General features: G+C 40.5%; 2 protein-coding genes across 8 annotated transcripts; both read left to right on the top strand.

Moving 5' to 3' along the window:
- Positions 1 to 28: 28 nt before the first annotated feature.
- ankrd54 (ankyrin repeat domain 54) lies at positions 29 to 7,184 on the top strand. The gene is made up of 8 exons (XM_028599788.1): positions 29 to 774; positions 2,762 to 2,809; positions 2,897 to 2,995; positions 3,204 to 3,275; positions 3,519 to 3,566; positions 4,989 to 5,113; positions 5,242 to 5,349; positions 7,108 to 7,184. The coding sequence occupies exons 1-8, from the start codon at positions 381 to 383 to the stop codon at positions 7,180 to 7,182; spliced, it is 969 nt and encodes a 322-aa protein (XP_028455589.1). The 5' UTR covers positions 29 to 380; the 3' UTR covers positions 7,183 to 7,184.
- A 1,647-nt stretch (positions 7,185 to 8,831) lies between these two features.
- On the top strand, positions 8,832 to 19,702 carry hmgxb4a (HMG box domain containing 4a). 7 transcript variants are annotated; one of them, XM_028600698.1, is made up of 13 exons: positions 8,832 to 8,931; positions 9,669 to 9,744; positions 9,940 to 10,076; positions 10,235 to 10,310; positions 10,400 to 10,984; positions 12,461 to 12,664; positions 14,380 to 14,558; positions 14,739 to 14,820; positions 14,919 to 14,983; positions 15,854 to 15,950; positions 16,569 to 16,732; positions 18,745 to 18,867; positions 19,005 to 19,702. In XM_028600698.1, the coding sequence occupies exons 2-13, from the start codon at positions 9,708 to 9,710 to the stop codon at positions 19,047 to 19,049; spliced, it is 1,794 nt and encodes a 597-aa protein (XP_028456499.1). In that variant the 5' UTR covers positions 8,832 to 8,931; positions 9,669 to 9,707; the 3' UTR covers positions 19,050 to 19,702. The 7 variants fall into 7 exon arrangements, with proteins under 7 accessions (XP_028456499.1, XP_028456498.1, XP_028456505.1 ...); XM_028600697.1 differs by having other exon boundaries at positions 8,832 to 8,932; positions 9,642 to 9,744; XM_028600704.1 differs by lacking the exon at positions 8,832 to 8,931 and adding an exon at positions 8,936 to 9,017 and having other exon boundaries at positions 9,670 to 9,744.
- Positions 19,703 to 20,672: the final 970 nt, after the last annotated feature.

Here is a 20,672-nt window from a genome sequence, read left to right as displayed (position 1 = left end):
TCCTATTGGACAGGAGCTAATGAACAACACGGAATCTGATTGGTCGTCATTGCACTGGGAGCTGTTGACTGTACAATGAGTGTGCATTTTACTACTTTTTTACCCGATAATGAAAAAGTGAAATAGTGGACATTTTGGTGCTGTAAAGGAAGTGTCTTCAACTGTTGAAATAGCGCATATTACTCAGGATACAAAGGCTTTAATGGGGGGAGTTTCTGCGTTGACGTGCCGTGCAATGGCCCCATGGCGTCGCTGACGGCGCAGCTGTCATATTCAAAGCTGCCCAACGTTAAAGGCGACTTTATTTCCTTTATGCTTTGGCGGTAGTACCGTAGTAAGGAACGTAGTATAAACACAACATACATATGTCACGATAAAGCATGGACGGGTGGAGCCCAATCGTTGCATCAGCCTCGGATAACGACCGCTCCAGCTCCGAGGGGGAGTACATGGTGGAGCCTGGACCCGAAGACGAAACCCGGGAGGTGTTGGACAGAGAGCAGCGGGCTAGCCTGGAGAGGATGGACCCGGGTGGCACCGCTGCTGTGGGGTTCGGGATAAGTGGGACCGGCGAGGGCAAAGTGGTGTTGGGTCGAGTCGGACAGAGAGACGACAAAGAACTCCGGTACCTGCACTTGTTATGGGAGCCGGGGCGAAGTGAGCTGGGTGGAACCGCTGGGGTGACGAGCAAGATGGGGAAGGTGACGGGGAGCAGGGCCAGGCGGCACCACAGAGTTGTCCGGAACCTCGGTCCTATGGGTAAAGACATTTATGGTAAGGGACGCGTAACATTTTCTGGTAACTTGAAAAGTCAACAAGACGTGCATGTGGTGTGGAGAGAGCTAACGTTAGCTGTTAGCTACATTTGTTTAGCTTAGGGTGACCAAACGTCCTCTTTTGCCCTGACATGTCCACTTTTTACCTACTGTCCGGGGCGTCCGGGGGGGTTTTATAAATTCATTAAAATGTCCGGTTTTCACTGTTTTTCATGGGACCATTAAGCGTGTAGTTAAATTGACTGGCACTTTGCTCAACACAATACTACGGTAGGCTACTTTGTTGTGTGACGTAATTCCCGAGAGGCTGCCTTGTGAGCGGCTCTGCGACGCGCACATACACAGGGACCAGGGCAGACAGACAGGGACCAGGGCAGACAGACAGGGACCAGGGCAGACAGACAGGGACCAGGGCAGACAGCGGAGCAGCATTACACACAAAATGCCGAAGTGTTTCCTGCTAAAGATTTCCCACCGAGTCGGTAGGACTCGCTCGCTGTCACTCTCACTTCTCCCCCGCTCTATATCACACACACACACACACACACACACACACACACACACACACACACACACACACACACACACACACACACACACACACACACACATCATCACATAAACATCAGGCCACTTACAACCATACAACAAGACTAGTGCAGCTTCACAGTTGAACTGCAAAAGAAATGTCCCACGTACCGTCCCGGTCGGGACCGGACAAGTGGGAGGCGGAGTGCACCGCCTCCCACTTGTGCAAAGTGTGCAAAGCTGGCACATGTTTCAGTGTCTTTATTATTTATGTTATTACATTGAAAAGGTATTAAGAGATATTTTGTTGAAGCTGGATTTTCTAACACAGAAGAGGTCATATTTAGAACATTATTTCATATTATTTATTTATTTTAAAAGAGAGCTGTTATTTTGTTACATGTTGTTACAGATTTTATTTTATTACAGAAGTTATTTTTGCACAATTGAGGCATAATCAAGCATGTTCATTAACCTCTGAGAATCACCACTGTCTGGATTTGTCTCGAGGCCAGGCCGAGTGTCCTCTTTTTTGGAAATCAAAATATGGTCACCCTAGTTTAGCTACAATGTATATACCTATTCAATGGATTCCATTGCTGGCCCCTTTATTAACGTCCTGTCAGTTAATAAACGTCGGTCCATTTACAATGTTTATGTTTACAACTGTGAAATGGTCAATGTGTTTAATAATATTTAGACTTCTAGGTTTGTGAGTATGGGGATTTTATACAAATGACGATGATGATGTTATGGTGACTTAAAATATAGCTATACGTATGAGTAATATAGATATACCCAAACAGGTAAAGGTAATTTAGTTATATTACAGTGTTATGCAGTGAATACCAGAAGCAAACATGTAAGTAAGCTATGTGTCAGAGTATGATGTAATGACCAAAATCTCAGTAGCTACTGGATCTAGCCTCATCTCTGATTAGCTGAGGCATAACATGTTATCCACTATGTGAAACCGCCTAGGCCAAAATGTAATACTTGACTTGCACATACAACATACCCTAGCATATACATGCATACTTTTATGCATGCACGCACAAATATACGTGAATACATTACCACAATCATCATGTAAAGCAGATCATTTAAAAGAAAGAAGTGCCATTTAAGATCTGCAGATTCTATCCATTCAAACATTTCTTACAAAAGTTAAAAGTTGAGATGTAAATTGTCTGTTCTGGGAAATACATCCTGAAACTTGCTCCCATTTATTTTGGTTTTGTTTGGGTTAAAATAAGTACTAAGAGTAATCAGTTTGTTGATATGTATGTACAAGAAGTCAAGTATTACATTTTGGCCTAGGCGGATTCTCCTAATCCATGTCCAGCGTTACGTGAGTGAAGTCTTTGTTGCTCCGATGTCATGCAATAATGACCCCATTCATCTAATCTTAAAGCATTATTTACATACTTGTCACTCTGAATCTCTTATCTCCACAGCTGTGAAAAGACTGAGGGAAGCAGCAAACAGCAATGACATCGACACAGGTAACAACAGTAGGGTGACGCAGTAAAATGGTGTGAGGGAAAGATGAAGAAAGGCTGTGTCTTGCTAATACAATTTTGTTCTTCCAGTTCGAAAGCTCCTGCAAGATGACATAGACCCCTGTGCAGCAGATGACAAGGGAAGGACAGCCCTCCATTTCTCTTCCTGCAATGGCAACGAGAGCATTGGTAGGTTGGTGATTAACGCGTTGTGACCGTGTTATAGGAAATCACATATTATGGTTTCAGTTTGAAAAGCAGTTTGTTCACCTTACTGCAAGTATTTCTGATATTCATGAATTTGTTTATACACTTCCCTTAAGTGTACGATGCATTTTAGAAACAGCGACAGTTAGTCTAAATTTGATGTTGAACATCCTTTATTTTTTGTCTGTAGTGCAATTATTGCTGAGCCACGGCGCTGACCCCAACCAGCGAGACAGTCTGGGGAATACCCCCCTCCATCTGGGTAAGAGAGAACAATCCCCATGACCCGTAAAACCTGTACCACAGTGGCCAGTAATGCATATGACTGTGGTTTCACTCTGACACACAACTATGCAGCTGCTCTAGGCTCACACCTGCTAAACATGAAAAGCTATTCTGCAGAATGACATAAAGGCAAACTAAGTTTTCGTGATGGTTTTGCATGCAACACGTTTATTTTTGCATTTTGGTTGCAACTCGCCCATTTTTACTTGTGTTTCTGCAGCGGCCTGTACCAACCATGTGCCTGTAATCACCACTTTGCTGAGAGGAGGTGAGAGCGCTGTAGATGTGTTGAATTCTGTGTGCATACATGTAACTCAGTTTCCCAATCATATACGCTACCGGTCATATAGTTTCTAAGTTTGGGGTCACTTAGAAATGTCCATTCCACTCCATTACAGACAGAATACCAGCTCAGATCAGTTTTTTAATCGGGGCAGCAGTTTTCAGATTACATTATGTTCTTACAGAATTGCAAAAGGTGGTTTCTTGTAGATGAAGACAAACATGAGCACTGATTGAGCACTGACTGTTATATGCTATTTTTTTGGTGTCCCAGTATATAATTGGATCATACACCTGTCAGCCAATCAAAACCCCCTTTTTTTGGGCTGTCTGTACATTTACCACCAAAAGATGGCTGCTTAGAACAAACATAAGCTGATTTCAATACGATTTAAGACATTCCATCAAATGTAGTTCAGGTGTGGGACTGTAATCACTTGAACGTCTGCAGTGATCCTGTACCTTACACTTCCAAAATGAATTGATGTAAACTCTAAATGTAACCATGGCAATACGGTTGTGGCAAATAAATACAAAGATAAAGTATATCGACATTGTATATCGACATATTGAGCGATTTTGCGTGATCCTGTAAGACTGTGGTTCCCAACCTTTTTGGTCTAAGGTACCCTCACAGCCCTGTCGGATGAACTCACGTACCACATTGTGCAATACAATCTTTCTCATACAATGGAACTGTCAATATTTAGGTTGGTTTGGTCAGCAATCCTACCACTAGCCTACTGGGCTATTGCTACATTGGGCGAGGCTGAATGTTTCAATCAGTTATCCATTAACGTTACTGTTAGCTAATCATTTGAACTTTTTATTCACTACGTGTGGATACCTATTTAAACTTCTGTGCTCAAGCAACAGCTCGCTCGATCCAGACTAGTTTTCACACACCTTTATATGACTGCAGTATGTAGTGTTCAGGTGTTACAGTGTTAACCCATGGGGATATATTCTTTTAATCAAGTACCCCATGTTGGGAATCACTGCTTTAAGAGATAAGATTAGATAGACTTTATAAGTAACAACACTGGGGAAATTCCCTTGTTACAGCAGCTCAAAAAAATTCACACACATCAGAATAACACAAATACACAATAGAAATAGGAAAATATACAAAAAAGTATCATAAGAAATAGAAAAACTAGAATAATAGTAAAATATATATATATATATATATATATATATATATATATATATATATATATATATATATATATATATATATATATATATATATATATATATATATATATACAGTATAAACACCTTATTATAAACAGACAGGTAAAACAGAGTTAATAAGCTCTAGTGTGATTATTATTCAATTAGAATTGAGTGTTTGTGGATTACTCTGTGTATCTGAGAGATTTGTGTTCTTATGGTGTCTGTTTAGGAGCCCGCGTGGACGCCCTCGACCGAGCAGGCAGGACCCCTCTGCATCTAGCACGCTCCAAGCTTAATATTCTGCAGGAGGGAGATTCACGCAGCTTAGAAACCCTGAGAGGGGAAGTCACACAGGTAGACAATGCATTCACTTGCCTGGCTTTAGGCCTTGGATAGATCCTGATTGTTTCGGCAGATTCATTCTTCGTTTTCAGATGGGTAGTTTTGCTGAATAGTTGTATATCTGACTTTCACCTTCGTAGATCATTCAAATGCTGAGGGAATACCTGAACTTAATGGGCCAGAGTGAAGCGAAAGAGAGGCTGGAGCACATTTCGACCCAGCTGCAGCACACGTGCACCAAAGAGCAGGTGAGACCTACATACTTAATTGATTTGAAACTGGACTTAAGGCTGTTTTATGCTCAACTCCACACAACTCTCGCTCCTACGGCGTCGTGACCCTTTCAGAGTTCTGCGTCAGTGTTGCTTTGCATCTCTGTGCATTTCACCCCCACAACGCTAGGGGGTGCGTGGTGCTAAAATGTGAATCATATTTGTTTGGCCTTTTCTTGCTTAGATTTTGTAAAAGTATTGAGAAATAGACACAGTAAAATCCATTGACCTAGTTACTGTAACCAGAAAATAAGTCTGAGGTTATTTGCGAGGTGTCTGCCAGCCAGTTTATGTTATGTTATGTTATGTTAGCAAGCAAACTTTAGCACAACTGCCCACAAAGTACTGCTTATTCAGCTAATTTCAAAACTTTACTGACATATAGCCTAGAGACTCTACAAACGGATAACCCCGTCATTGGAACCAAAATATGTCCGAGTGTATTTGCAGAACTGATGTCAGTGAACTAGCATGTTGCTACTCCCCACAGTAGGCTGCTTGAAACACCCACTATCAACACACAGGACCAGTCGACCAATCACAGTCCTTGCGGTCTGCGTCGCCTCGACACAACGTTACACATTTTTACAGGTACACGTCGAGCTATGGCGGAGGCCTCGGAGGGGGGCTCGCGGCGAAGCAGAGGGCTCTGCGGGGGTACGCCGTTGATTCGACGCAGAAGCATAAATCAGCCTTAATGTAAAATATAGATGTGTTTCAGAATGAACTTAAAGGACAATTACAGCGCAAAATGAACCTAGGGGTTAATAAGAGATGTGTACCAAGTCGACCGTTCTCTGGGACATGTTTTCATGCTAATTGAATGTATTTGTAGCTTAAAACAAGCTAAAAACAATTTGCTGTTTATACCACTAAAAAGTCTCAAAATATCACCACACTTCCACGGTAGCATAATGAGGGTCCCTACCTGTAAACCCAAGCACTGAGAACTTTGTAAGTGGACAGACAGTTTATTAAAAAGACAGTTGCGTTCTCGTATGCAGGCGCCGCTGTCTTGGGAGCTACTGTCTTTCTAAACTATCTTTTTTAATGTAGGGACCCTCATTATGCTACCGTTGAAGTGTGGTGATATTTTGTGGTGTAAAATAGCGAATTGTTTTTACTTTTCCCTGTGCCCCGAACACTAGCGTTGTAAGCTAATCAGCGGTCCGCGCTAGCTTGTTTTAAGCTACAAACCCATTTGATTAGCATGAAAACATATCCCAGAGAACAACAGAGTGGGTACACATCTGTTATTAACCCCTAGGTTTGTTTTGCGCCGGAATTGTCCTTTAATGATGAGTTAAAAATGTGTAAATGTTTTGAAACGTAAAATCTAATATAATTAAGGGTTATGAAGTTATTTGATTAAAATGTAAAATTACTAGGATTGTACGCAAGTATTTAGTTTCATTTGGTTTTGGAGGATATCTGGGTAATTCTATGGGGATTATAGGATAGGCAAAAAAAGCCTTTTATTATTGCTTTTTCGGTTATCTACGGTGGCAAATTGTGGGAAATAATTATTTCTTTCATGTACTATGTTAACTGAAATAAAATTATTCATCATCTACATATTGAATGATTCTCAGATTCGTATGCATAAAAACAAGATGAATGGTGTAACCAAACTTAAATGTATGCTTTTTAGGTTTGCATGTATTGATTGACTCTTATGCATTTACTTAGATTTCTATAACACACTGTTGTATGTTATTTTTTTGCTTCCCCCAGGTGGATGAGGTGACCGATTTATTGGCCAGTTTTACATCACTCAGTCTACAGAAACAGAATTTGGGAGATAGGTAGAAGATAAAGTGTATGGAGAGCTGAAGTCCTGCTACTTTTCTCAAGAAAGCCTCTGCATCCCCTTGGCCAGATGAGCAAATGCTGAACCATGTACTGTGCCGCTGCTTGATCTTGGAAAAAGTCATAATCACAATTATTTTGGTCAACATTGAAATCACGATTATTCAACACGATTACTACTTATTGATCTTAAAGGTCCAGTGTGTAACATGTTTAGTTGTTCATTATCAAAATCTGTGTTGCCCGTTCACGAACGTGTCCTTTTTCATAAATATTTACCTCCACCATCAATTCCAAGTATTCCTTTTGACTTGAAATTTTATATTTGCGTTCACATGAACTGGGGTAGACGCTCCATATTCATGCTCCATCTTGAAATACGTTAGCCAGTAAGAGACATACAGGACATACTGCTCCACCTTTCACGTTTTCACTGTCACATGATAAACTCACAGCTGCTGCTAATGCTGCTAATGGGTATCGTAGCTTCCCGGCCAAAACGTGATGTGCAAAATATTTTCTTTTTCTTGATTACATTGTTTTTGTGATTAATTGCACATCCACCCTAAAATCATGATGCATAGGTTTTCTGTCCATATTCCAAACTAAATATGTATCTACAGTACTACTCTACAGGACAGTAACATTTGAACACCTTGCCATTTTAACCAAGATAACGCAATATTATATTTAGTTAGCATTTACAGCTCTGATGAGTTTTTTATGGTGTGCTTGTGGCTAAGACTCATATGTAAACAACACAGACAAAAATATTCTTATCTTGGTTAAAATTAAAAGATGTGTTGGCCAGTAGTGTAGTAGATATCCATTTAGCTTATGGACAGAAAATAATATTAGATGCTATGTTTTTAGAAAAAGGATAAAAGAAACGCCTTAGGGAAATATATATTGACAACAGGACGCTAGTGGAACAGAAGCCAAGTGCAGTAGGATCTCAGCTCTCGTGTGTGTGTGTGTGTGTGTGTGTGTGTGTGTGTGTGTGTGTGTGTGTGTGTGTGTGTGTGTGTGTGTGTGTGTGTGTGTGTGTGTGTGTGTGTGTGTGTGTCTTTGTGCTGACATGTTCTCTTTTTGCCTGCCTTTATTAGCCAATTTCAACGATAATTATGAAACATATTTCTCTTGACGTGATTAAACAGTTTTCACGGTTGTATTTTTTGGTTTTCTTATCAACAGCATCCTTGTATCTCGTTGCCTTTTCTCTTGTATTGCATGTTATGTTTGTATGTGAACTGTACTGTAAAAAAATGTATTGAACTCTTGTTGGGAATGGGTATAAGAAAATTAATAAATCCATATGTTTGTCTAAATTTGTGAAATATTGTCTTTTATACAGTGCTTCAAAGATTGGTCTATCTATCTGGGTTTCCGTTTGAAATCCATTTCAACATCAACAAATTCAATTGAGTGCCTTTTGTAGTTGTCATTTTGCATACTATGATATTTCCTGTCAAGTTCAGGATTGATTTTACGGTTTCTGACCAGGATCTTATTTTTAACAGTTTTACTCTTGTGAAGCACTTTGACTTTGTTCTGTAAAAGGTGCTATATTAAATTAATGTATTATTATTATATCAGAGTTGTGTTGAATGCATTGCTAATATGGCTATTTTTCTTTCCATCGCTGATTGGCTGCAATACCAAAGCCCCTCCCCCTACGTCGAGACGTATTGTTGCTTGCCGATAATAAAAGATGGCGACCGGACCCGCGTAAATTGGAGATCCCATAGAGGTAGTAAAATTTAATAAACACAGTATTTCTTCTCTTCTTGGTGTTTATAAACAACACATGTTATCACAACGAAGGGGATGAAGATGTGAGCAGAGCTGAATGCATGTTTGCCCCATTATTTGATGCACTTGCGGCGACTGCGGCCTAGCTGAGGGTGTAAGCCTCAGGCTTTCCTCGGTCGCTTTCACCGGCTAGCTGAGGGCACGCTCAGCGAGACGTTTTCCGAGTGCTGGAAATGCTGGGAAGCCAAGGAGTCCGAGTGAATGGAGAGGGGGTGTGTTTGTGTACCTTTATGAAAGTAGGCGGGAGTTTGTTTAGCTCTTAGCTCATTTTTTGCACTCTTTTGTAGGCGACAGACCACATTATTAGTGTAATATAACGCAACTTGTATTTTTTTCCTGAAGAAGCAGCCATTCATTTCACACATTTCACGTTTACCTGCAGCTCCAGTGTTGTGCTTGGACTGCTCAGTGTAGGACTAAGGAATAGTTGTAGCAACCTAGACCCAATTAAGGTGTAATTACCTTTGTTGATGTAGTTAACGTTACAAGAGGTGAAATATAAAGGCATAATCGGCCAAGTTTTACACGTTGTCAGTGTGTAACTTAACGTTAAAACTGCTCTGGTTCATTTTTGTGCACAATGGATATAATATATTCATATCTTAATAACTTGTATTTGTTTGTTTTTCTTTGTGTTCACTTAACAGGTCAGTTAAGTCCTGCTTTATGTTGTCGGTACTGTGACAAATAAACGTGTTGACAAAGGAGGAGCCATGGCTTTTGAGGAGATCAAGAATAAAGGAGGAATGGGTAATGTCTGCATGTAGTTTTACTCTGTTTATACTATACTAGGCTTATCAAACAAACTATTTTTGCAGTTAGAAACACAATTATAACAAACACGTAGATATACGTACATAAAAGAGACCTTTCATAGTCATAGACCCAGTATTATTTCATCATACTTTTAAGTTAAGGATTTTAATAAAAAAACATTTGTTCTAGATGTGGGGATGGATGGAGACAGAGGCCTTGTAGCTGGTCGTAGCCAGAGGGAGAAGAGGAGGTCGTACAAGGATCTGTTAAGGGAGGAAGAGGAGATTGCTGCTCAGGTCCGAAAGTCTTCCAAAAAACGGCCCAAGGTAAAGTATCTGTCCACATTGACTTGACCTCACAGTTTGATATCGCAGAAAGCTTTTAAGATAGCCTGCTACTTATGGTCTTATAGCACATTTTAATATTTTAAACCAATGTGTCTATGTTTTGGTAAACGGAAAGCAATTGTGTTATCCCAAATCAGGATTCAGAATTGTTCATGCTTGGAGGGGACTCGCACAAAAAGAAGAAGAAACATAGTGATGACTACCATTACAGAGGTGAGAGCTTAAAATAATCTTTTAATTTCACCAAAAATGACTCTGGAAATGTATTAACTTTTTTTCCCCTTTTACCATCCCTGTATCAGACCATGATGGTTCAGGTCCACCTCCCCACAAGAAGAAGCACAAGTCAGCCGATCGTTCCCCTCCTCTCTCTTCCCCCTCATCCTCCCACCCGACAGACACCGCGATGGGCCTCCTGCAGGCCATCACCTCTCCACTTGCCACAGGTTCGGACCCCAGCCCCCACCTGCACAAGAAGCCCTCCTACCCACCTTTCTCCTCGCACTCCTCCAAGGACCGCAAACGTGAGAGCAGCGGCGGCGGAAGCAAAGGGAGCCACTCCTTCCCTCATTCCCGCCCTGTGTCTTCATCGTCGTCATCTTCCTCCAAGAAGCACTCCTCTTCCTCAAAGTCGTCACTTTTCCACGGCGGAGCTCCCAAAGAGGAGCCCCTGACGTTACGCGAGGCAGACGGGCTGAAGATGAAGCTCATCATGTCGCCAGAGAAAGAGGAAGGAGAGAGCTTCCCGTTCACGCCCCACTCATCCAAAGGTCGCGGAAAGAAAGAGAAGGATAGAGACCGGGTGCAGCACTCAAAGTCGCCCAAGAAGAAACTACAGCAGAGTCGAGAACCTCTGCCTGTAGTGGGGAAAGAGGTAGAAGTGGAAGGTAAGATAACTCTAAATTATGTTCCAGGGGATGCAAGTTATCTTTCTCTTAGTAAGGCTGGAATTATGCAAATCTGGGCAGCACGTAATCTACACACAGGCCTGAGGTATGGCCATGTTCACGTGTGTTTCTATTGTACTTATTGAATATAACGTACATGTATACTAAGTGTCAGGTTTAATAAACCGCTATTTAAAGAAAACATAGAAGAATCGGAAAATGATTTCAGCTCACTGACAGTGTAAAAACGTTTTTAAAAAAATGGATATACATCACCGTACATGGCAGGAACAACGATAACATGGACCATGAAATGAATTGCCTTAAATAGGTATTTAGATAAGGGGGTGGGGGAAAGAGAAAACATGTTGACATTTGGGAGGTGTGCTCTTTTCGATACTCCTTTCTCAGCGTAGGTTTGCAAAGACATTTAAGTGCAACTTCGCAGAACCCTAATTAATTCCAGCGTTAATCAATCGTTTAACATCCATATACTGTATATATCTACCGATTTAGGGTTGAGAGGTTGACAGGGTCTTTCAAGTGAAATAAAATGGTATAAATAGTACCTTACTTCACTGTTTCCTTTTTAGGATTTTTTTTTTAGCAGTGGGGGCAGATCCGAACACAATGAGGCATATTTTCAGTTGTGATTGAACTGTATATTTTGAGTTACTATATAGGCCAACTTTGATCTTGACATATAGGCTAAGCATTCTGTAGCAAATAACAATAAACCTACTATTAATTACATTATCTTAATGCAGTGTCACTACTTCAGCATGGAAATAATGCATCTCAAATACAAACGTGAGCAATCGCTATTATATTGAATCAACAGCGAAGTGCAATTTAGCTCGCAGGTGAAGAACACCAACAACGAAAATCACTAGTTAAGTTAATTTAAATTTGCAAGACCAGGCTTAAATGAACTGACAACAGAAGTTAGACCAATTACAGTTCTCAAGGACGCACACACACCATCTCAACTGGCTCATCATCCGGTCACCGTCTCTTTTTCCTTTCTCCCTTTTTCTGCCGAGTGTCCGCGCTATTCTCCGACATGCACTCTAACAATGCAGCCCTATTTCTGATACTGTTGGGGGGCCGCCACGGTCAAATCAGCATAGAGGAAACCCTGTACTTGTTAAGAACTAAACTGAATGTATGTAAGATAAATTCCGTACATCTACATGTAATTGATGCCGTGGAATTTTGGCAATTCAATAGACTAAGGACCATTGTAATAATACTAATAAGTACATCAACTTAGCTTTTACCCCTAATGCATTCCATTAATAGTTGTGGTATCAGAAACACACATTTATTTGCCAAACAAACAAGTACTAATGAGCTGCATAGTGTAGATATTATTGGTGCACCTGCAGTCTCAATGTACTTTATCACCTTAGATTATTTAGAGACCCGTGGTTTGTCTTGTTAAAGATATCCATTGCTGTCTTCTCTGTTATACAGGTCATTATGGAGGTGGCATGGGAGACGATAGCTCTTCATCTGGGGCTGAACTGGAGGCCGGTGAGCTGGTTATAGATGATTCCTACACACACCTGTCGAAAAAGAAGAAGAAGAGCAAAAAAAGCAAGAAGAAGAAGGACAAAGAAAAAGACAGAGATAAGGACAAAAGTGGAAAGGACAAGAAGCACAGCAAAGTATTTGGAGGTGAGTTTACTATTTGATAAATATATAACAAATACAGTGTAGCGTTACTGAGCATCGTTCTTTTGCTGCGTTGTTTGTAGGGTGGAGCATCGTTTTGATTTGATCAGTTCTGATTCCAGTTTTCCAGTTTTACCGGGCTTTTTCAATGTAAAATAACACCACACTTTAGAGCGCCGCTTACTGCGCTCCACGGCTGCAACACAACAGGCGCCTGGAAGTATGGAGGCCGTTACAGAAACCAAAACTCGCGTGTGTTAAATGTGGAACCGACGATCGGATTCGAAATCAAATTTTCCAAACGATTCCAATGAAAAAATTCTGCTTCTTTTTTTGCCGGCTCAGACATGACGATAGTGTGAAAAACTCCATTGCTACCTTGTTCTGATAGCTAGCCGGTTTCTTTATGTGTGCAGTGCTGTGAAGCAATTTGTTACGTTGTGAGACCCTATATCACGCCATACTTCCTGACCCTGACGAAAGTTGCAAGGGTGGTTTTTCCTCTTACAGGCGTAAGACTACCACCATTCAACCCGAAAAAAGTCATATGACTATTCCATTGACCCTGAAGCTGTTCAGTTAAGGTAAATTAAGCTAAAAAACAAAAAAACTGCCTTGTTCCCCTTTAACGTCTGTAAAAGGTGGAGGCTGGAGCCTTCAACTCTAATTTAATTTTGGATAGTTTGACCAATAATAATACTGTATTAATGGTGTAGTGTATTACACCATATTTGTTATATTTTGTTAGTATATCTGAATCGACAAAGTAACCAGTTACACTTCTTTGCAAGGTAAATTTAGTAGTACAGTGTTTTTGTCTGAAGTAGAAGCACAAAGTAAGTCAGTAGTGTACAGTGGGGTTGCATATGAAGTGCTTTGGGGTCCCTCTGCAGGTAAATTCAGGGTACAATGGTTCTGGAGAAAACTGCAAGCAGCAATACAGGACGCCAAGCAATTAGCTCGTTTTAAATAGAGTTGGGTACCAAAACCCAGATCCTCTATGGAACCGGTTCCTACGCAACCAATAGGAATCGGACCGGATTAGAACGCAAATTTCGGTTCTTCATTTTAGTGTGTCAAAAGAAATATTTTCCCTTTGTCGCTCCGAAACGGACGTAAAAATATGCCCCTCTCTCTGTAGTCCACCGTTAGCTAGCTACTGTAAATGTAGGCTACTTTGAAAATGCCATATCTTCCCCCTGGGCTCACCAAAACCGACGTAAAAGCATATTAACCATTCACTGCACGTGATCGCTAGTAAACCTATTACATCTTTGATGTCATTTTTCAGTTTTTCTAGGGTGTAAGCCACTTTTTTTACTTGTTTGACTTCAGACTGCACTACGTCTTCGTAGTCTATTTATTTGAAGAGATGTTTTCTGTTAAGTTATTTTGATGTGGGATTTGTTTTAGAAATCTAATTATTTTTTTATTTAATTTTGTTATTTAAGATAAAATACAATTCCAGTGTCACTTTTCAAAAGAGGACACATCTGTTGTTTTGCACAGTTTATATAAATAAAGGAATATTTTTCAGTCATATGTCTACAGCTCATTCTGTTAAAAATAAAAATCCTGAGAAAATCATATCATGAACTTAAAATTGTGAATGGAATCGTGAGTTGAGTGTATCGCTACATCACTACAATTGATGCAGTGTTGCAGTTGATACGATACTTTTCATCATCGTTGCTTTATCTTTGTGTGACATTCTTCAGACTCATCGCGGGTCCACAGCCACTCCCATCCCACTGTCACTCACAGCGCTGTCGGCCCGATGTACGCCATGGGCACGCCCGTCCCTCCACACCACCATCCAGGCAATGAGGGCGTGACGGAGAAGAAGAAAAAGAAAGAGGAGAAAGATCGGGAAAAGCACGAAAAGGAAAAAGATAAGGTATGATACTGACAGTGATGTTTTCTGTTGGGTTGGTAGTTAAAGTTACAAAACTGTCCAACTGGAAATTTAGTTTTGAATGTCAGTAATCTCATGTAACTGTGGGTGGGCTTGCGAAAAACACTTGTTTCATTGTTTGTGTTTCCTGCATTATTGGTTCATTTCTTTGTCCTCTCTTAGCCCAAGAAGAAGAACACATCAGCATATCAGGTGTTTTGTAGGGAGTACAGGGTCAACATCAATGCTGAACAGCCAGGACTAGGTGGGTAATATAATGACATACAGTTTAACTCTTACATATTGTCCTAATATCACTAAAATACAGAATTCAAACAATATGTCTGTATGTCTAATCTGCAGTCTTTGGTGAACTAAGCAAAAAGCTGGGGGAGGTGTGGAAGGCGATGCCAGAGAAAGACAAATTGGTAAGTTTTTTTGTCATAATTGTTGTAGAATAATTATGCATTCATGGTAATTAACTATGAGTTCCTGCACGGTTTCATTTTTATCTCAAATCGTAGGCATCTCTCCTTGATCTGCTAGCTGCCTGCCCCCTGAATACACCGTGAAAAAGCCTGGTCAGGGGTCGTAAACGTCAAATAAACACAACAAAATACTACAAACCACGTTCCAGCCAATCAACAACTCACGCTACGCAATCAACTCTGCTCACTGTGTGTCGTCGTCCAGTAATTACCGGTCATTGACCAAAAAAAAAAGTGCTGAGAACCGAAAACTCTGAGAACCGAGTGACCAGTGGAAATATTTCCCTCTGCATAATTTGAATTATGTTAAAATAAGCTAGAGTGATTTTCATACCTTTTAGTTCTAACACTTTACAATTATTTTGATTCAAGTCAGTACTTTCTACTTATTAATTTTATGAGCCAGTTTGTTTGTACTGTAGTTTGTAGTGTTTTATTTCCTCAGCCTAGCAAATGGAAAACGGGCTTATTTTAATTCTGATCGGCACGATTACAGTATGTCCATTGGTTTAATTATTTTGGCCTCTCTGCCTGTAGCTAGTAGCCTGCATTTCAATAAAAATTGTATAAATCTACATGCCTTGATGATATTATTCTTTATATATATAGCTTGCCTCACAATAGTTTTTTAAGCGCAGTACACCCGGACAATATTTGACCGAAATTATTCCTGTTTGACCAGTAAAATGAAACCTTACAGGTCAAATGACTGGACCACGTTTTTCTAGCGGAAACTCTGATCCTTGTTATGCTAGTAGATGTGGTGGTGACCTAAATGTCCCATGTTTTCTTTTTGTTTTCTCTGTGCAGGTTTGGAGGCAGAAAGCTCAATATCTGCAGCACAAACAGAACAAAGCCGAGGCCACCACGGTCAAACACAAGAGTGCCACTGAGGGCAAAAGCAAAGGTATCTTTGACTCTTAAATGAAAAATCAGGCACAAAATGAACCTAGGAGTTAATAACACGTGTGTACCGAGTCGACCGTTCTCTGGGACATGTTTTCATGCTAATCGAAAGGGACCAGTTTTAGCGCCAGCCGCTAATTAGCTTATAACGCTAGTCGTCGGGGCAGAGGCTAAAGTAAAAATAAATCTCTATTTCTACACTACTAACAAGGCTCAAAATAGCACCACACTTCCACAGTAGCATAATGCATAATGCTTGGGTTTACATGTAGGGACCCTCATTATGCTACCGTGGAAGTGTGGTGCTATTTTGAGCCTTGTTAGTAGTGTAGAAATAGAGATTTATTTTTCCTTTCCTCGTGCCCCTAAGACTAGCGTTACAAGCTAATTAGCGGTTTGCGCTAAAACTGGTCACATTCGATTGGCATGAAAACATATCCCAGAGAACAGTCGACTCGTGTTATTAACCCCCTAGGTTCATTTTGCGCCGGGTTTGTCCTTTAACAGGAACGTTTCTTCAACTGATAATGATCAGGAAGATGTAACATTTCTCAACTCTTTGTCCTCTAACTTTCAGTTCTCATAACGGTTGTCTTTAAACTGTGTTTGGTCATGAAAGTTGTAGGAACGGGAACAGCGGTGGTGTCCCCGAGCAGAGCGCCTAGCACTTTGTCCCTTTCCCCAGCACGAGTCCCAGAAGTTGACCCCATTGATGCAGCAGCTCACCTGCAGCTACTGGGAGAGTCCCTGTCTCTGATTGGGCACCGGCTACAGGAAACAGAGGCAAGTTTCCCGTCTACAGTACTGTATTCACAAGCCAGTTTGCTGTGCATTTAATTTATAATGTCTTTTTTTTTGGGGGGGGTGGGATGGCATGCAGCAAAGGGCATCAGGTCAGAGTTGAACCCAGGCCCGCTGCTTTGAGGAGTAAACCTCTATATATGGGCGCTCGCTCTACCAACTGAGCAATCCGGGCGCCCAATTTATAATTTCTATACAACAATTACAACATCTGTAGATTAATAACAACCAAAAACAGACAGAATAAAAAAGAAGCTTTGTTTTCCACTAAAGAGAGCACCACGTTTTCTATTTGAAGTGTAACATGGAGATATTTCATTACTATGAGTAGGGTTGGGTATCGTTTGTTTTTTTTGATTCTGGTGCTAAAGCTATACTTTTAAAACGGTGGCGGTGCCTGTACGACAGTTGGCGTCATTAAAGAATGACTTGTTAATTGCTAAGGCCATATGGTCAAATTTAAATAATTTATGTTAATACAATTATTTTATGTTAAACGACAAAAAAAAACAAACAATAGATGGCAGAAGGGTACTTTAAAATAACATTGAATGCACCCTGAGCTTACGAATAGCAATTGAACGCACCATTAAGTCCTGTCAGTCTTCTTTCTCCGACAACTGCGGCAGTGTCCATGAAGTGCAGCTAGTCTCCTCCGTGTCTTTAGCTGCAGACTGTTGTACGTCTCGCTGTTGAAATTCTTTCTTAGTGAAATACAGGCACACGTTAGACCGTTTAGCTGTCAGCATATTAACTGTGTTTAAACCAGCTGTTAGCTAATGGTAGGCTAACGTTTCCTGGTGCCAAGTGTAAACTTAACTGGTGTCACGTGCAGGGGTTCTTCCGTTGCCTCTAACGTCCATTGTATCCAGAGCACCAGAGAGCAGCGCAGGCGTTTAAGTGGCACCGAAATCTGCTTTGTCATTCGGCCCGGCAGATACTTGTCATTTATAGTTATATTATTAAGAGTATTTATTAGAAGGATACTCCCTTGAGATGAATCATCTGATTTCCGAGGGGGGTCCTTAGAATGGCACCAGGTTTTGGTACCCAACCCTACAATGCAGCGAGACGAGACTAAATATGTTCGTCAACAACCTTTTTTTCCACGACTAAGACGAGACGATGACGAGACTGCGCGTATGTCCAAAAACGCTGACTAAGATTAAATTAACACGCATTATTGTTGACGAAAAAAGACGAGACTAAAATGTCACAGACACAAAGGTCAGTTTAAAAGATTTTACGGGACACACCGAACAGATTTGAGGGGCGCTAGTTAACACTACACTTTGCAGCAGGTAACGTTAGCATACCATTGGCTAGTTAACACTACACTTGGCAGCAGGTAACGTTAACCTACCGTTAGCTAGTTAACACTACACTTGGCAGCATGTAACGTTAGCATACCGTTAGCTAGTTAACACTACACTTGGCAGCAGGTAACGTTAGCATACCGTTAGCTAGCAGTTGGAGTAAACACGGTTACAATGCTGACAGCTAAACGGTGTAAAGGTTTGTCTCTATTTCACCGTGTAGGATTCCAGCACGAGACGTACGACAGTCTGCAGCTGCTGTTGTCTGTCTGAAAAATAACACATGTTGCGTTCACTTGAAATACGCCTCGCCACTTTCGTGCTGCATTTATTTTAGTGTGAAATATCCCTTTCCCCATACAGTGGTTGTTTTTGTCGTTTACTGGTGAAATAAGGAAGAGGCTCAATATTTATATAACTTTATATAATTTATTTATTTTTATAACCGTTTGACTGAAATGGTTATCAGAAATAATTTATTTTAAAAAAAGACAAATGTTTTGACTAAAACTTGACTAAAATGGCGAGACTTTTAGTCAACTAAAACTTGACTAAAATACCTTGAGTTCTCTTTTGACTAAAACTTGACTAACAAGACTAAGACTAAATTAAAAATAGGTGACAAAATGAACACTAGCGCAATAAGTGAGTCATGGGACTGCTGTTCCTCTGTTTTAGGGGATGGTGGCCGTGTCCGGGAGTCTGTCCGTACTGCTGGACTCCATCTTGTGTGCCCTGGGACCGCTGACCTGTCTCACAGCGCAGATACCACAGTTAAACGGATGTCCTCGAAATGTCCTGGTAAAGTTTTAGCATTTGAAAATGTTGTATAACTGGTTTTTTTCCAGATAATCTACAGTTTTGTAAGCATTCAGTAGTTACACACTTGGCAGCAATCAGTTTTCTAACAAAGCTCTCCCTCTCTCTTTTTCTGTCAGTCAAATACGTTGGACAACATTGCCTACATCATGCCAGGGCTGTGAGGAAAGGATGATAATTCGAAGTGGAGTGTTTTTGCGTCAGACGTCAACAGATTCGACAGGAGTGTTCCCTAACAGGAGTGACTCGGACTTTAATTTAAGCGCCACTTGCTTGGCATCCGAAAACGTGGGATATTTCTAGCCTCAACGTGTTTTTACAGTGTATTTTAAAAAAAACCTTATTCTTTTAATTTTCTAATTATATTTTTTAAATCAAACATTTTACTGAACACATTGATCTTTCTTGGCATGTCAGCTTAGTTTTATTGTTACTGTACAGTGTGCTATTGTGTGAATGAGTGAGCGCTTATATGTTCTGTATGTGTGAATTACTTAAGCTGTTACCTGGGTTTGACTTTTAATTTTTTATTTTTACCGAAATGTCAAGGAACATGCAAGTCATTTGTTCATCATCAACGTAATATATTTGACAGCTGCTTAGTTTTTCTTTTACTGTGTAAAAAGGGCTGTCATGCCTTGCTGTTTTATACATTTGATATTTTACTGTGCATACAGCACATTTAGATTTTGACTGATCTGTAGAAAAGTGATAGAAAACCCCTTTAGGTAAAACCTTGTTTTAATCAGGAGCTGTTCAAACAAATCACTGTCAGGCATTTAATGAAATGGCAACATTAAAACTGTTCCCAAATTCAGCTTCCACTTTTTTTTTTATTAGGCAGTTTGATGGTTCACAACTTCGGTCCAGGCTGAAATATTTCAACAACTTTCTGGATAGATTGCCACTGTACGCTTGTTCACGATGGCCAGAGGATTAATCCTAATGGCTTTGGTGATGGCCTAGATTTTCATCTAGTTTGAAATGTTTATTTTTTAGTGAAATGTCTTAAGGGCTTTCGGATGGATTGCAATATAAATGTATAGAAATCAATGTTTCCCCTCAGAAATAATTCTAATGACATTTCCATCTGGCAAAAAGTCAACAAATCTGCCAAGTACGGCAGTGAGTGTTGCGTAATTGCAGTTTGAAAATAGTTACCGGTCTGTGGTTTGACACAAAACGTAGGCAAGCCAAAAGTTATTGTGAACCTAAATTGATATGTGGGCCAGTTCAACATTTTTGAGGGGCCGGATTTGAGTTTGGCACGTGTGATCTAGAGTCGTTATCCCCTAAAATCCAACATGGCTTCTCCGTGCATCAACCGCAGTGAAAGCTGTAGTAACATACACTTCTGTCTTATTTGTGTCTCACTAAATCAGTCGTACACATAGTGCTGTCCGTCTTTTAGCAGTGGACATGTTGCTGTGCTGTTTGTATGCACAAAAACACTGTAATGTGTTACTAATAAACTGGCATTGCTAACAATGGCTAACCTGGCTAGAACTAATGAAAATCCGACTTGTAAATGGAACACATTCAACTCGGGTGTGTGACGTCATTCGCAGCTAGGCTAGTTAGCCTAAAACTAACATTTGGATATTTATTTTGGATATGAAATGCTTGCTACAAATGTAACGTCGGACATAACGTTAGCATAGTGTCAGGGGGGTCAGCCCTATGTTCCCACAGTCCAACAGTCCCACAGCCATATGTTCCCACATTTCTAAGAATTTTTTTTCACTGAAAATTAGGCCCTATGTTCCCACATTTCTAGGACATTTTCA

The sequence above is a fragment of the Perca flavescens genome, chromosome 15 (genome assembly GCF_004354835.1).
Source record: "Perca flavescens isolate YP-PL-M2 chromosome 15, PFLA_1.0, whole genome shotgun sequence".
Lineage (NCBI taxonomy): Eukaryota > Metazoa > Chordata > Actinopteri > Perciformes > Percidae > Perca > Perca flavescens.
Note: the sequence above shows the minus strand (reverse complement) of the source record. Positions and strands in the feature narration are given on the sequence as shown.

Excerpts from the sequence above, each read along its gene's own strand:
- ankrd54 (XM_028599788.1), top strand. The coding sequence starts at position 381 with ATGGACGGGTGGAGCCCAATCGTTGCATCAGCCTCGGATAACGACCGC. Across the intron at positions 2,810-2,896 it reads CAGCAATGACATCGACACAG|TTCGAAAGCTCCTGCAAGAT; the intron begins GTAACAACAGTA and ends TTGTTCTTCCAG. Across the intron at positions 5,114-5,241 it reads TGAGAGGGGAAGTCACACAG|ATCATTCAAATGCTGAGGGA; the intron begins GTAGACAATGCA and ends TCACCTTCGTAG.
- hmgxb4a (XM_028600698.1), top strand. The coding sequence starts at position 9,708 with ATGGCTTTTGAGGAGATCAAGAATAAAGGAGGAATGG. Across the intron at positions 14,821-14,918 it reads TGCTGAACAGCCAGGACTAG|TCTTTGGTGAACTAAGCAAA; the intron begins GTGGGTAATATA and ends TCTAATCTGCAG. Across the intron at positions 15,951-16,568 it reads CACTGAGGGCAAAAGCAAAG|TTGTAGGAACGGGAACAGCG; the intron begins GTATCTTTGACT and ends TGGTCATGAAAG.